General features: G+C 44.7%; 1 protein-coding gene across 1 annotated transcript in view; it reads right to left on the bottom strand.

Annotated features, from left to right (window-relative positions):
- PFAS (phosphoribosylformylglycinamidine synthase) overlaps positions 1-12,166 on the bottom strand; it is a 257,939-nt gene that overhangs the window by 212,750 nt on the left and 33,023 nt on the right. Inside the window, exon 3 of the mRNA XM_085618581.1 lies at positions 2,274-2,409. Coding sequence (XP_085474707.1) covers positions 2,274-2,409 — 136 coding nt within the window. The remainder of the gene's footprint in view (positions 1-2,273; positions 2,410-12,166) is intronic.

Raw genomic sequence — 12,166 nt, 5'->3', positions numbered from 1 at the left:
TGGAGGGCCAGGAGGAGTCACAGGGGCCTACTAGTGCAGAAATACTGGCTGCTATAGAGGCGTCCAGCAAAACAGGACAGGCCAAGATAGACGCTGTCTTGCTGGGCATTAGTCTCCTGCAAGTTGACCTGTGCATGGTGGCGGAAAGGTCCTTAGCCACAGAGAAACATGTGCCTGAACTGCAGGGAGAGGGTTACGCCTCGAAGGCCACACTTACTGATCTTGCAGCCACAAGAGCAGACCTTTAGTGCGAAGTTGAGGATGCGGAGGGTTGCTCCACGCACAGCAATCTTTGCTTTGCTGAATACCCTGTGGTGGGAGTGTGTGGGGGCACATGGTTCAATTGCCTGAACGCTGGATTAAAGACACTCTTCTGATTGCTGACCTGTCATCCTTGTTTGAAACTCAAAGAGCCCACTGTGTCCTTGCCCCAAAGCCACCCCCCCCTCCTGGTATTCTCCCTGGTAATCTGTCTCCACTCTTCTCTCGTGGACAGGGATTAAGGGGAGGAGTGCACGTACTGGGTATCTGCTGTTTTTGATTTTCTTTTATGCTTCACTTTTGTTACCCTGGCTGTATTTAATTGCTTAGGTAACACAATCTAAGATCGAAATGCAAATGGGGAGACACATATTATATATCCGATACATGTAGATTCATGTCTAGCCAGAAAGTGACTGCTTTAGTGGGTACTCGCCCTAATCTGTGGCAAACAGCAGGAAACAAAAACCTAAAATGCCATGCGTGAGCAGATGAAAGACATCAAATGGTGATAATGCGTTTATATGTGGACAATAAGATGAACCCATAAACCAGTAACGGCTTTTATGCACCTTGTAGGAATGGCTATGGGTAGGCTGTAATGGTTCTAATGATTTTTCACTACGAACGATATCTAAGCATCTACAGAAATCAAAGTGTGAAGGAAGACTGTGGTTCATGACTTTGCTGTACAGGGCATTACTTGAAGAATCAACCACATTTTATAATGCTGGTGTAAGCTTAGACATCTGTGCTTATACAGGTTAGCAACGACACAGTCATCAAACGTCCTGAATGAACCAGATCAAAATAACCTGAATCACTCACACACTCCTGCACCAAACTGGTCTTAAACGGTCTACCCTAAACCTTTCTTTATAGGTATCAAGAAAAGAGATATTTTGAAACTGCAACCATATCACAAGGAAGCTGCCAGAGTTTGAATACAAGAACACAACCCTACAGCACTACTACAATCAGACTATGCCGTACAAACATCCTTGTGAATTGCACACAAAAACTCTACGCAGTGAATTGCACACAAAAACTCTACGCACAATAGACAAACTACCTTGCAGACAAGCTAAACATATTGGGCCATTAATATCCAGTATAAGTACCACATGACTACTCATAAAAAAAGCCTTCTTCCACATTTTAATTCTTGCCCCACACCTTTAGAACTCCTCAACAATAATTCACCTTAATTTTAGCCACATATGCAATTCATCAACCCTGCCAAATTGCTACACAAGATAAGATATGCAAATAAAAGGTCAACAGTGTAAAACAGCCAGCTAATGTTTGTAGATCTGTTTTAAGACTAACATGAAACTTACCTTCAGATATTTTAGAGGTGTTACAATAGAACAACTGAATGCACAGTTTTATAACTTTTAAACTCTGTTGGCAACGTCGATGTAAAGCAACCCAATACGTGCAATGGCCAGCGTTCCGTAAAAAACAAACAAAACAAAAAAACAGAGTGAAGAAAAAAAACCCTGTCCTGATTTAGGTAGGTGAGAGTGCCCCTACCCAAGACAGTTCACATAAGGAAAGTGTCAGCATGCATCTCCTTATAAAGTCACTTTGTATAATGTTTTCGCAGTGGCAAGGTTAAAGCACATTCTTTAACCACCAGGCAACCTAATTAAGCATCTTCCATTCTGAATTCAACCAAATATTGTCATTGTAGTGATTTCCTGATAGCAAGTTGTAATGAAGGTGGAGTAAGAGAAAAAGGACCAGCTAACAATGTGGCATCAAATCTCCTGACAGAGAGAAGGGGAAGTATCGAGCTGCAGGTTATCAAGTAACTTTTTTACAGTGTATTTTGATGAATGCAGTACATTTAAGAACAACAGGCTCATGATCTAGCTTGTACAAATATCTGTCAACTTAGGATTTCTTGGAGATCCCTTCACTGTTTTCTCCAGGACCATATAGAAGCTTTTTTTGCAGTATACAATAGCAGAATGACAGGAGAGAAAATCCCTTGCTTTAACAATTACCTGGGCCCAATCTCCACCAGAAGATCTGAGGGTTCTGGTGTGAGGAATGAGGAGCTGGAAATAACATGAGAATCAAAAGGGCAGCCAAACAACCACTGCAGGATCTCCTTCTGGTGGGAAGTTGGTGGAGTATCTCCTAAAAGAGAGTGAAGTGATGCGGGAATAGAGAACACAGAATAAGATGAGTGAATAAGAACATGGGGAGAAAAAGAGCAAAAGGAAAGATAAGTGAGAAATGAACAAAGAAAAGGCTCGATAAAAATAGTAAGAAAGAAGGGAAGAATGAAAAAGACAATTTAGAAAAAGTGTGAAGAAAGGCAGGATACAATGATTAGGCAAGAAATAAAACTGAAAGTCATACAAACAGTATTTTGTTTTAAACCCCCAATCATGTATGCATTAAAAAAAGAGGAGACAGTCCTCAATTACACAATATGAAAACAATACTTCTCATCTTCAAGTGAAGTTTGGTTCCTCTATAACATATTACCCTTAATAGAGAATTACACACTTTTACAAAACAAACCATTCATGTCCTAAAGCTGAAGTATGCTGTCTTTACAGTATACAAATGTTAATGTATGTTGCGCATGCTCAGGTTTAAATGTGCTCTAAAACTGGAATATTCACAATGCTTCTAAATTGTATCAGGTGGTAAAACCAAATCCTGTTAATTGCAGGTCACAGTTATATTCTCCCTCGATCTTGTACATTCTTGACTACAATGTATGGTGTGACACCGAGGTTCAAAATCATTGAACCTATAGAAGAGGTACAATGTATTGTATTTGCCTGAGCATAGTTCTAGACATAATTGACGGGTGGTACACCCAAAATATACATCGTCCCATAGTAGAAGATAACTAATGTCCACTCACCAGGCTCGGGAGTGAAAAATGGTGGAAGAGGAATGCTTCTTAACTTAGTATTACCTTAAACATGAGGTTTAGGGTCCCTGTATTTTGTGCTAAAATTAATATGACTGAGTTACACTTTACACATGTTGTACTCCTTAAAGATGTATTTTTCACAAGTTTTGATCCCGTGGAGGATTTAAGCATATACCTTGAGGGGAGGAGGGGAGAGCACTGCTAACCTTACCATCTCCCAGACATAATAATCAACTAAGATAAGGTCCATCTCTGTTAAATCAAAGGTTTTAGTTCCAAAACTCCAATGTAACCGTTGAGTTCATATAAGGCTCCTCACCCACGGAACACATTTCCATTCACACGGAATTAATGAGGGGTCATGTGGATGGTAATTGGAATTTCTAAATGCAACAAAAGCATGTGGTATTGGTAATTGAAAATGCAGTGCAGGACTTTGAAGGCCATTGCCCAGAATAGGGAAATAAATCTTCTTTGGACAACTGTGTGTTGTGAGGACTGCTAGCTAGTTATCTTAAGATCCCAGTGCCCCAGAGTATGGACTGGGAAAGCAAGTATTAAATCGGGACTGTATTACATGCACAGTCATATCACCCTAGACTGGGGCACCCGGTAGTCAAACAAAGAATCTGAGCTAGCCTACAGATTAGCTTATTATCCGAAGTATACAACTAAGGTAACACTGATGTTTTGAACTGGGGCAACACAACTCGGCTCTCGCAAGCCTATCCTGTTTAAAACAACTTGACTTAAATATGATTGAATGCACAGAATTTAGGGCTCTAAGAAAGGGTGGGGTCAGGTCAATGATATAGCCATAGTGACATGGGTGGCTCCATAAATAGCTGGTTTTAATTGTGGTAGGAAATATATGTATGGGCTGGGGGATTTGGGTGATGAAAATTGTGCCAGAGTGCTACCTAACCATCCTTTAACCAACAGTCAAAATGACAGTAGGGCTCAAAGGAATGAATTTAACAAGCATCATAGATCATCACATGATGCCAAAGATGATGTTAGGCCATGGTAAGAAGGAACTAGAGCTTAACACTAAAGTTAGAGTAACTTTGGAGATGGCAAAAGAAAAACTCATCAAGAAATACAGAACAGGCACCACACTGCTTAAAGAGTTTGGATATTGACTACGTCAGATATCTTTTTAAGTGATAAATTAGCGCCAAGCCCAAGGGTGAAGTCAAATCTCCAGTGACAGAGTGATGGGCTAGTACACCCACTAAAGGAAACATGCCTTACTTTTTTTTTTTTTTAACAGAGTTTTATATAGCGCGAACTTGACCCAAATCGGATATCAGAGCACTTTAAATAGCACCAGTTGCATTACATGAGGACACATTCATTTTTTGTTAGGCATGCACTTTGCACTTTGAATGCATGGGCTGCTATCAAACTTTAATAGATGAAGATGTGGTTTCTTTCACTCAAAATATTCTATGATGCCAGGAAATCTGGAATCACAAGGATGTTGCATTAACAACTTTTCAGAATGTATGTCCCCGTCAGAAAGGTCGGGACCCGAGAGTAAGCATTGGGTGGTCTGGCAACCATGCTACTTCACACTACTATTGAAGAGTCTCCAGCCTACATCTTAATCTATCTCCTGTTTTGCTTACAGGCAACACATTTCAATCTCAGCCCGCCTTTATTTTTTAGCTACTTGGCGAAGACTGGAATTGACTGGAATTATAAGAGTGTTCTACAGTTTCAAAATCAAGATTGAGTAGTAAGTTTTGATCAATTGTAAAAGGAGTGTTACGATAAAGCAACACCAATCCTGAAAAACCATGGCCTTTACATCTGCAGCTTGCAACCCAGAGATGGCATAGTTTATACCCTCTTCATGGTTGCCCAAGGTTAGCCGAAGAGGAACCAATTCATTGACCAAGTTTGCGGCTATCCATATGGGGAAAAATGTAGATTTCATTATCTAAATGGGAGGAATTTTCCCAGTCAGTAGGTATCCTGAAAATCCAACAATGATCTGCTCCTCTTGAACAAATGTTAGACAGCCCCTTTTCAGATTGAATACATGGGTAATGTGGAGTTTGAGCCTGTATAAACTGCAGAGAGGTGCATACATGATGCAACAAATGTACTGGCTGGCAACAGGCCCAACCATTCAAGAACCTAGCTCGTCCTTATAGTTTCATGGGAACTAATAGAAATAACCATAAGCTCTCACAAGTGAATTCCAAGGGTGGTCTTTCCTTTAACACAGCATAACTCTGGATCTATTGGTCGCAGTCAAGATTCTCCTGTGGCAAGGGAACACAGAGCAGTCACCGGTAGCACCAACCCCAACTGTGAAGCGATCAGTGTATTTTCTGTGTGGCTGCGGCTTAAACTTATGATGCTATTTCCAGAAACATAGGGGGTGAAAAGATGGTTCAAACACTTAGAATAAGGGAGACTTCCTCCAGCAGGAGAAACTGTACCTGGCATCCCAAGTGTGAAGGCTGACTGTCCCATACAACCTTTGTAGCTGTAGAAAAGTAAATAGAGCGCCCTACAGACACAGGATAGCTTGGTGAAGCACCAGTCTCCTCCTTTCAATGGACAGGTGATGCACTAGCTCCACACACAAATGCTCTTCCTGCTTCCTCGTGCACAGTTCAGATGAGGACACATTCTGGCTACTGACAGTCACAGTTCAAACCCTTTAGAAGAAGGCAAGTTATCTCTCTCCCCTGTCCGCAAGGCAACTGCACACTTTAAGACCCTTGGACCTAATATGAAGGTCACAAATCATAAGGTAATAAAAATAATGTCTTCCCAATGCAACTTGATCTATCACGCAGATATCAACTTTAAAAACATATATTAGAAATTAAACCATTTTTGTACAAACATCAGCTAATAAGTTGAGAAAATACACACATTTTCGTCTCAAAAGCACACTTTCCAGTTTTAGTATCCATATATTAATTCAGCCAGGCAAAAGTGTCTAATTTAGTAGGCTTGACTGCATACAGGGGAGCTACCTGCAGGTAGCTCCACAGCTACCAGGAGCTCACGAGCTACTTGTTGAAGAAGCCTGGTGTAATCTATTTAGTAGTTTTTTTTGGGGGGTGGGGGGGGGCGCGACAAGGTTTAAAATAAAATATACATGGTGTGAAACAAATTCAGCATCTTAGGGACATCTATGGGCCCAATAAAAAGATCCGAGGATCCCCTAAACTGGGAAGATATTTTTTTGAAACACTGCATTGTCGGATCTGTGGTTTCCAAAGGGAACCTATGGAACCAGGTTGACAATTAAATATCCCTGGGGCTCTGTAAACCCACCCCACAAACAGACTCGCATGAGTTCCAGGGGGCCCCAAGTACACACTTCACAGGGGTGAAAAATGCTTCATTTATATATTTTATGGACATAATCCTTCCCCTATCGGCAAATTCCCCAAGTCAAAGCAATCAGACTGGAAACTGATGTTAGGCTGACATGTGAACATGGGATGAAATAAGCAATATATTTTCATTTTCACTACTTTAGTGATCACAAAAAATGCTCTGCAGTTTATCAGTAGGCTTGCATCACAAAAAACAAATCCACAAAGTTTTACTGCAAAAAACTTATTAGGGGCGTTATGTTTAAGCTCAGTCAAAGACCAAAAGCCAATAATCGCATCCCACTCAAACCAGCTGCGTGCAACTTCTGCCCTTGAGCACCTTTCATTCCATCGAATTAGATGGACTTGGCCTTCACTGGAGCCTCTGTGCACTGGGCCTGGCTGTTGGCAAGTCACTATGTCTAGTCCCCCACCATCTCACCCAAACCACATGCCCCTTGCAGTTGGAAGGGAGTGAAAATTGTGCGCATTGCAATTATGTAACCGCAGTTTTCAGCCATCCAGGCAGCAAGAAGCAGGAGCACCGGAGTTCAGAGCACCAAGCACAGGGGGGAGCACCAAGCCCAGCTAGTGAGTAGCAAGCAACGACGACCCCCGAAGCCTGTTTGGAGAAGAGTCTGGAGGGATGTTTGGAGGAATCACCTACGCATGGCCAGACGCCTAACCACCAACCACACAGTTGGAGGGAAGGCGAGAGGTGAACAACAGGCGGCGGTGATCCCATGTGGCATGGAGCTGCCGCTTGCCATGGCCTGAGATCGAGACAGGTAGAGATCGCGATAGAAGTAACTTCTTCTGCCTTCATTCTCCTGTTTCAGCAATTGCTACAGAGGTCACATAGGAAAGTCATTCAAGGGGTATGTACCGATTCCCTTTATCCCTCCTTGAAATAATATTGTGGGATCTTTTGCAGCAGTGGCTTATGGGCAACTTTGGTTTTCCTGGTTGACTGAAACTCAATAACTCCAACAATCTACTATGTATTGGACTTAACAATGAACTTCAAGATTCAATACAAGGTCTAAAATTCTTTTTAATCACTAGAGTTCTGTTACAGAAGCGGCTTCTGGTACTATCCTCGAGTAGTCTCAAATTGATACAAAGATTGCATTTTCCAGTGTACCAGAATGGATAGTTTAGCAAAAGAGCTCGTAATCAAAAAATTACCTACAAAACTTCCTTGGTAGATGCTACCTCAGATGCCCCAATGGATGTACAATCCAATCACAAACTGCATGCAAAGAGGGTGATTCCAACACATTTAAAAATGGACTATTCAGGATTATTTTGCTACCATAGAAGAGAAAGATAGCAGGTCAAATGGAAAGAATAGGTCCTTGAGTGGCTCTGCACTCGTTCAATATTCATTCAGTTATTTCTCATATGGGGTGCTCTTCTTCATTTGATAAACAAGAATAAACTTGAGACCACAGGGAAATCCGAAGGGGCACAACACAGTGATTACAATATGTAGAAAAGGGCCCCTTTGTAGGTCTCGTCTGGCGTAGGCTGCGCAGACATGCGCAGTCTCGCTGGCGAGATTTATTGAGTTAGGGTAGATTTCACTAGCGGGGTTTAAGCCCCGCCCCTCTTTTCCATTGGCTGGTGTCCCCGTTTATACTAAACGGTGGCCAGCCATTGGAAAAGAGCTTCCAGTGACGTACAGTTTTCTCTTTTAGAGCCGTCCCAGTTGGACTGGCACGCTTGGTTTACGTTTGTGGTAAAAGCTTTCTTATCTTTATGGAGCCATGTGTTTCAAACACATGGTCCCATAAAGACAGGAAAGCTTTCGCGAAGGACGAAAGTGAAAGCCGACTGTGCCTTAAAGCGGACCGTGCCTTAGCAGCTCAGCCAGGCAACACAAGTCAGAGCAGAGTGTCTAGACAATTGCCGATCTCAACGTTTAATTTTTGTTTTGATGTTTTATTTTCAAAGGATCGCTTTTAAAAACCTGCCTTAACATAGCTTGTATTGTCTTTGCCCTTCAGTTTCTGTTACTCCCCGTTTGTACTCCATATTGCTGTCCCACCTCAGCTCATCTGTTGCTTACCGTCATCTTTTCCCGTGCACTCGGCGTTTTTTGGTGTACATAAAATTATGCCAGTCATCTGCCTGTTCTCGTTCGTCGCTGCTCATTGGCAGCTATTTCACCTCCCCGCCCACATTCTTTGCTTTCAGACACACTTACTCTTTCTTCGCTTGCTACTGGCCTGCTTGATAATCTGCTTTTGCATACTTTTTTTTACCATCTTAGATGGGTGAAATAAAATGCATAAACATTGTCGTGATGCTGGGGTCATGTGTGTATTACATCGGAGGCCATCGGTGCTTGTAGTTGGCAAAGAGACAAACCAGACTGTTCATTGCTGTAACGGTGCTTTCCTGGGTGTCCCGAGCAGGACTGCAGTGGGCTCATGACCGCAGCAGCTGTCTGTCCGTGCCGAGGGTTACCTCTCCTTGGGTGGGCAGAGACAAGGAAGAGCCGTCATAGCTGTCCGACTTCGGATCTTGTCTGTCTCTTCCTATGTGTTGCATAGCCTCTGCCCCCTTCTCTCGCTCTCTCCACAAACACACATACAAACTAACTATCTCTATTTCTCTTTCGCTATTGCTTTCTCTCTCTGTCACACACTCTCACACTCTCTCTATTTCTCTTTCGTAATTGCTTTCTCTGTCACACACTTTCTCACTCACACACAAACATGCACCCTTCTTTCTCCTTCCTTCTTTGTCTCTCCATTCTCTCAGTTTAGACTTACACACACATTCACAGAGCTTATTTCTCTCCATATGTTCCCATACCAGGCGTGTCACGCAGTTTCGTGCTTACTTTCCCTCCATATTAAAGAATAGTAAATGTTCCAGCACCCAGGCTAATATGCTGCATTGCTAAATACATATAAGGTCCCAAAGGCGAGACCGATGCATTGGAAATGCTTGTTATCATGGTCACCACTACTTTTTGTTCACCAATACTTACGTTTGTGGCTGGAAGTGCACTGGAAGCCTGCTAACCAGGCCCCAGTGCAAAAACTCTTACCCTAAAATAAGGTAAAAGACACAATTGTGATACAATTGACATACACTGTGGCACCCCTGTAAGTCCCTAGTAAATGGTACCCCTGGTATTTAGGGTAGAGGTACCACAGAGGATCCCTAAGGGCTGCAGCATATCTTATGCCACCCTGAGGGACCGCATACAGATTGCTTGCAGACTGCCATTGCAGGCTGCGAGACATGGTAAACACCATGGTGATATCATGACATGGCACACGCTCTTGTAAAGGAGGACCAGAAAAACGTAGTTACCGGAGTATCTTTTTGGCAAATAACAGGGTGGCTGTTAGCTGCCCCGGTATGCGTTCCTGGACCTTGGATAAGGTGGGGGTGGAAGGGGGCTAAACAAGCCACCTTGAGGAGACACAAACCTCAGTCCATGGGGAAGGGGTGGTTTAACAAACCCACTGGCCCTTGGCCATGCTGTGGGTATACCCTCTCCCGTCTTTGGACAAGAGGAGGATGAAGCGGGGTGAGGGTGGGGAGGGGTGTAGTAGCATACCACCAATACTACATATCTGCCCTTGAAAATGGAGCTCAATCAGACCTACTACTATTCAGGAAAAAGCTAAAATCTTGGCTCTTTGCACTCTCCCTCACATTGGGTCTGCTATTTGACTTGCTTCTCTGTCACAAGTGCCAAGAAGCATTCAGGCATTTGCACGCTCTACAAGTCGTTTACTTACTAACTAACTATATCTCTTTGCAGCCCTTAGGCAAGGCCGTGGTACTGAAACATTGGGGGTGGATCACTAAAGTCCACAAGCATGGCAAGGGAATATTATCATTCACACTCCAGCCCAATGGAAGAACAGGGTAGATCTTAACACCCTCCCCCTATTCTCTCCTACAGCCAGGCCAAAGGCATGGTGAGTGTACTGCCTTTTCTGTTTATAATATCGTTCTGGCCTATCAAACAATGTGGAGAGAGATTTGTCCAGGTGGACAGGCCCAAAGAATGCTCACTCATGAATAAGGCAGCATAGGAACTTTCATCCACTTTTAGGCAAAGAGCAATATTTATTTACAGTAAACATGACAGTATTCACAATCATTGCTGATATATAGAAAACATGCACATGCTCAATGGAACCTTTCCTATAATTCAAAGAAGCTAAGGAAGAAAAAAAAACAAAAAAAACCTCAAAATGAAAATGTAAAAATGTTTCGCTGAAACAAAGCTTGCAACCCGGTTCACGAAGACAGTGGTACATATACTAACAAAAGAGTAACTCATTTCTGGATTGCATTTTTTCTAAAAGTAATCTCTGAAAAGCTACTAAACCATTTTACACGAACCGCAACAAAGACCCATTCTCGTCCTTATTCACTCTTCATCCTAACACTGAAGTAAATCTGTCCATTAGAGAGCCACCCTCAAAAATGATTTTCTTAATATCCTTTGAGCTGTTCCCAGGACACCCCCGCACCGCACGGCCACCAGCTGCTGCGTGTGCCCCCTGCCCGCTGCCTCTCTCAGCCTCGCTGAGCCTGCCGCCTCTTCCCCGCCCCCGCTGCCCCAGCGGGATCGCTCTCCCCGCCTGTGTGCTGCCGCGCCAATTTTTCAACTGTGTTTGCATTTCTCTGTCACTGCATTGTCCACTGTTGTTCGTGTTTTCTCCCCCTGAGCCTGCGATTTAATTCACTTTTCCTCCCCGTGTTTTCCCCTGTGCCCCCCGCCCCGCTCCCCGCTTCCCGCCGCCGTGCCAGGGGCCACGCCCCTTTCCTTTGTGTACCCTCCCCGCTCCCCGCCTCCCAGCTCCTCCCTCCCTCACACTTCGCCATATATGGCGACCGTGCAGACGCGCAGCGTTGATGCGCAGCGGGCGCGCCCGATGCGCGCCGAAGGTGCGCCAAAGGTAAGCCCGTCTGCGCCCGTCCGCGCCTGGACCACGCCCAGTGCCAGGACCCCTGGCCCCCGCAGACTCCAGCCCTCCCGCCGGACCTACGACGCCACCGAACTCTACGCACTCAATGCCGGCCGACTCCCGGGATGCTACCGAGCCACCCCGAGACGCACCCACGGACCCTTCTGCTGCCACTCCTGCAAGTTCACCTGCATCCGGACCTGCACTACTCCTGCACCGACCAAGACCAAGACGAGCAACAGCAGCAGCAACCTAAAGTGCATCCTGCTCAACACCCGCTCCGTCCACAGACACGCCATCGAGCTCTGGAACCTGCTCGACACCACTTCACCAGACGTCGCCTTCCTCACGGAAACCTGGATGAACGCCTCCTCAGCGCCCGACATCGCCATCGCCATCCCAGACGGCTACAAGATCATCCGAAGGGACCGCATCAACCAGACCAGAGGAGGCATCGCCATCATCCACAGGAACACCATCCGCATCACGACCAACACCGACGACACCCTCGCACCCGCCGAGCACCTGCACTTCCAGGTCCACATCAACCCCAAGACCACCCTCAGAGGCACCCTCATCTACAGACCCCCGGGACCACGCACACAATTCAGCGAAGACATCGCCGACTTCATCAGCCCGCACGCCCTCCCCTCCGCTGACTACATCCTCCTCGGGGACCTCAACTTCCACCTGGAGAACAACAACGACCA

The sequence above is a fragment of the Triturus cristatus genome, chromosome 7 (assembly GCF_964204655.1).
Source record: "Triturus cristatus chromosome 7, aTriCri1.1, whole genome shotgun sequence".
Lineage (NCBI taxonomy): Eukaryota > Metazoa > Chordata > Amphibia > Caudata > Salamandridae > Triturus > Triturus cristatus.
Note: the sequence above shows the minus strand (reverse complement) of the source record. Positions and strands in the feature narration are given on the sequence as shown.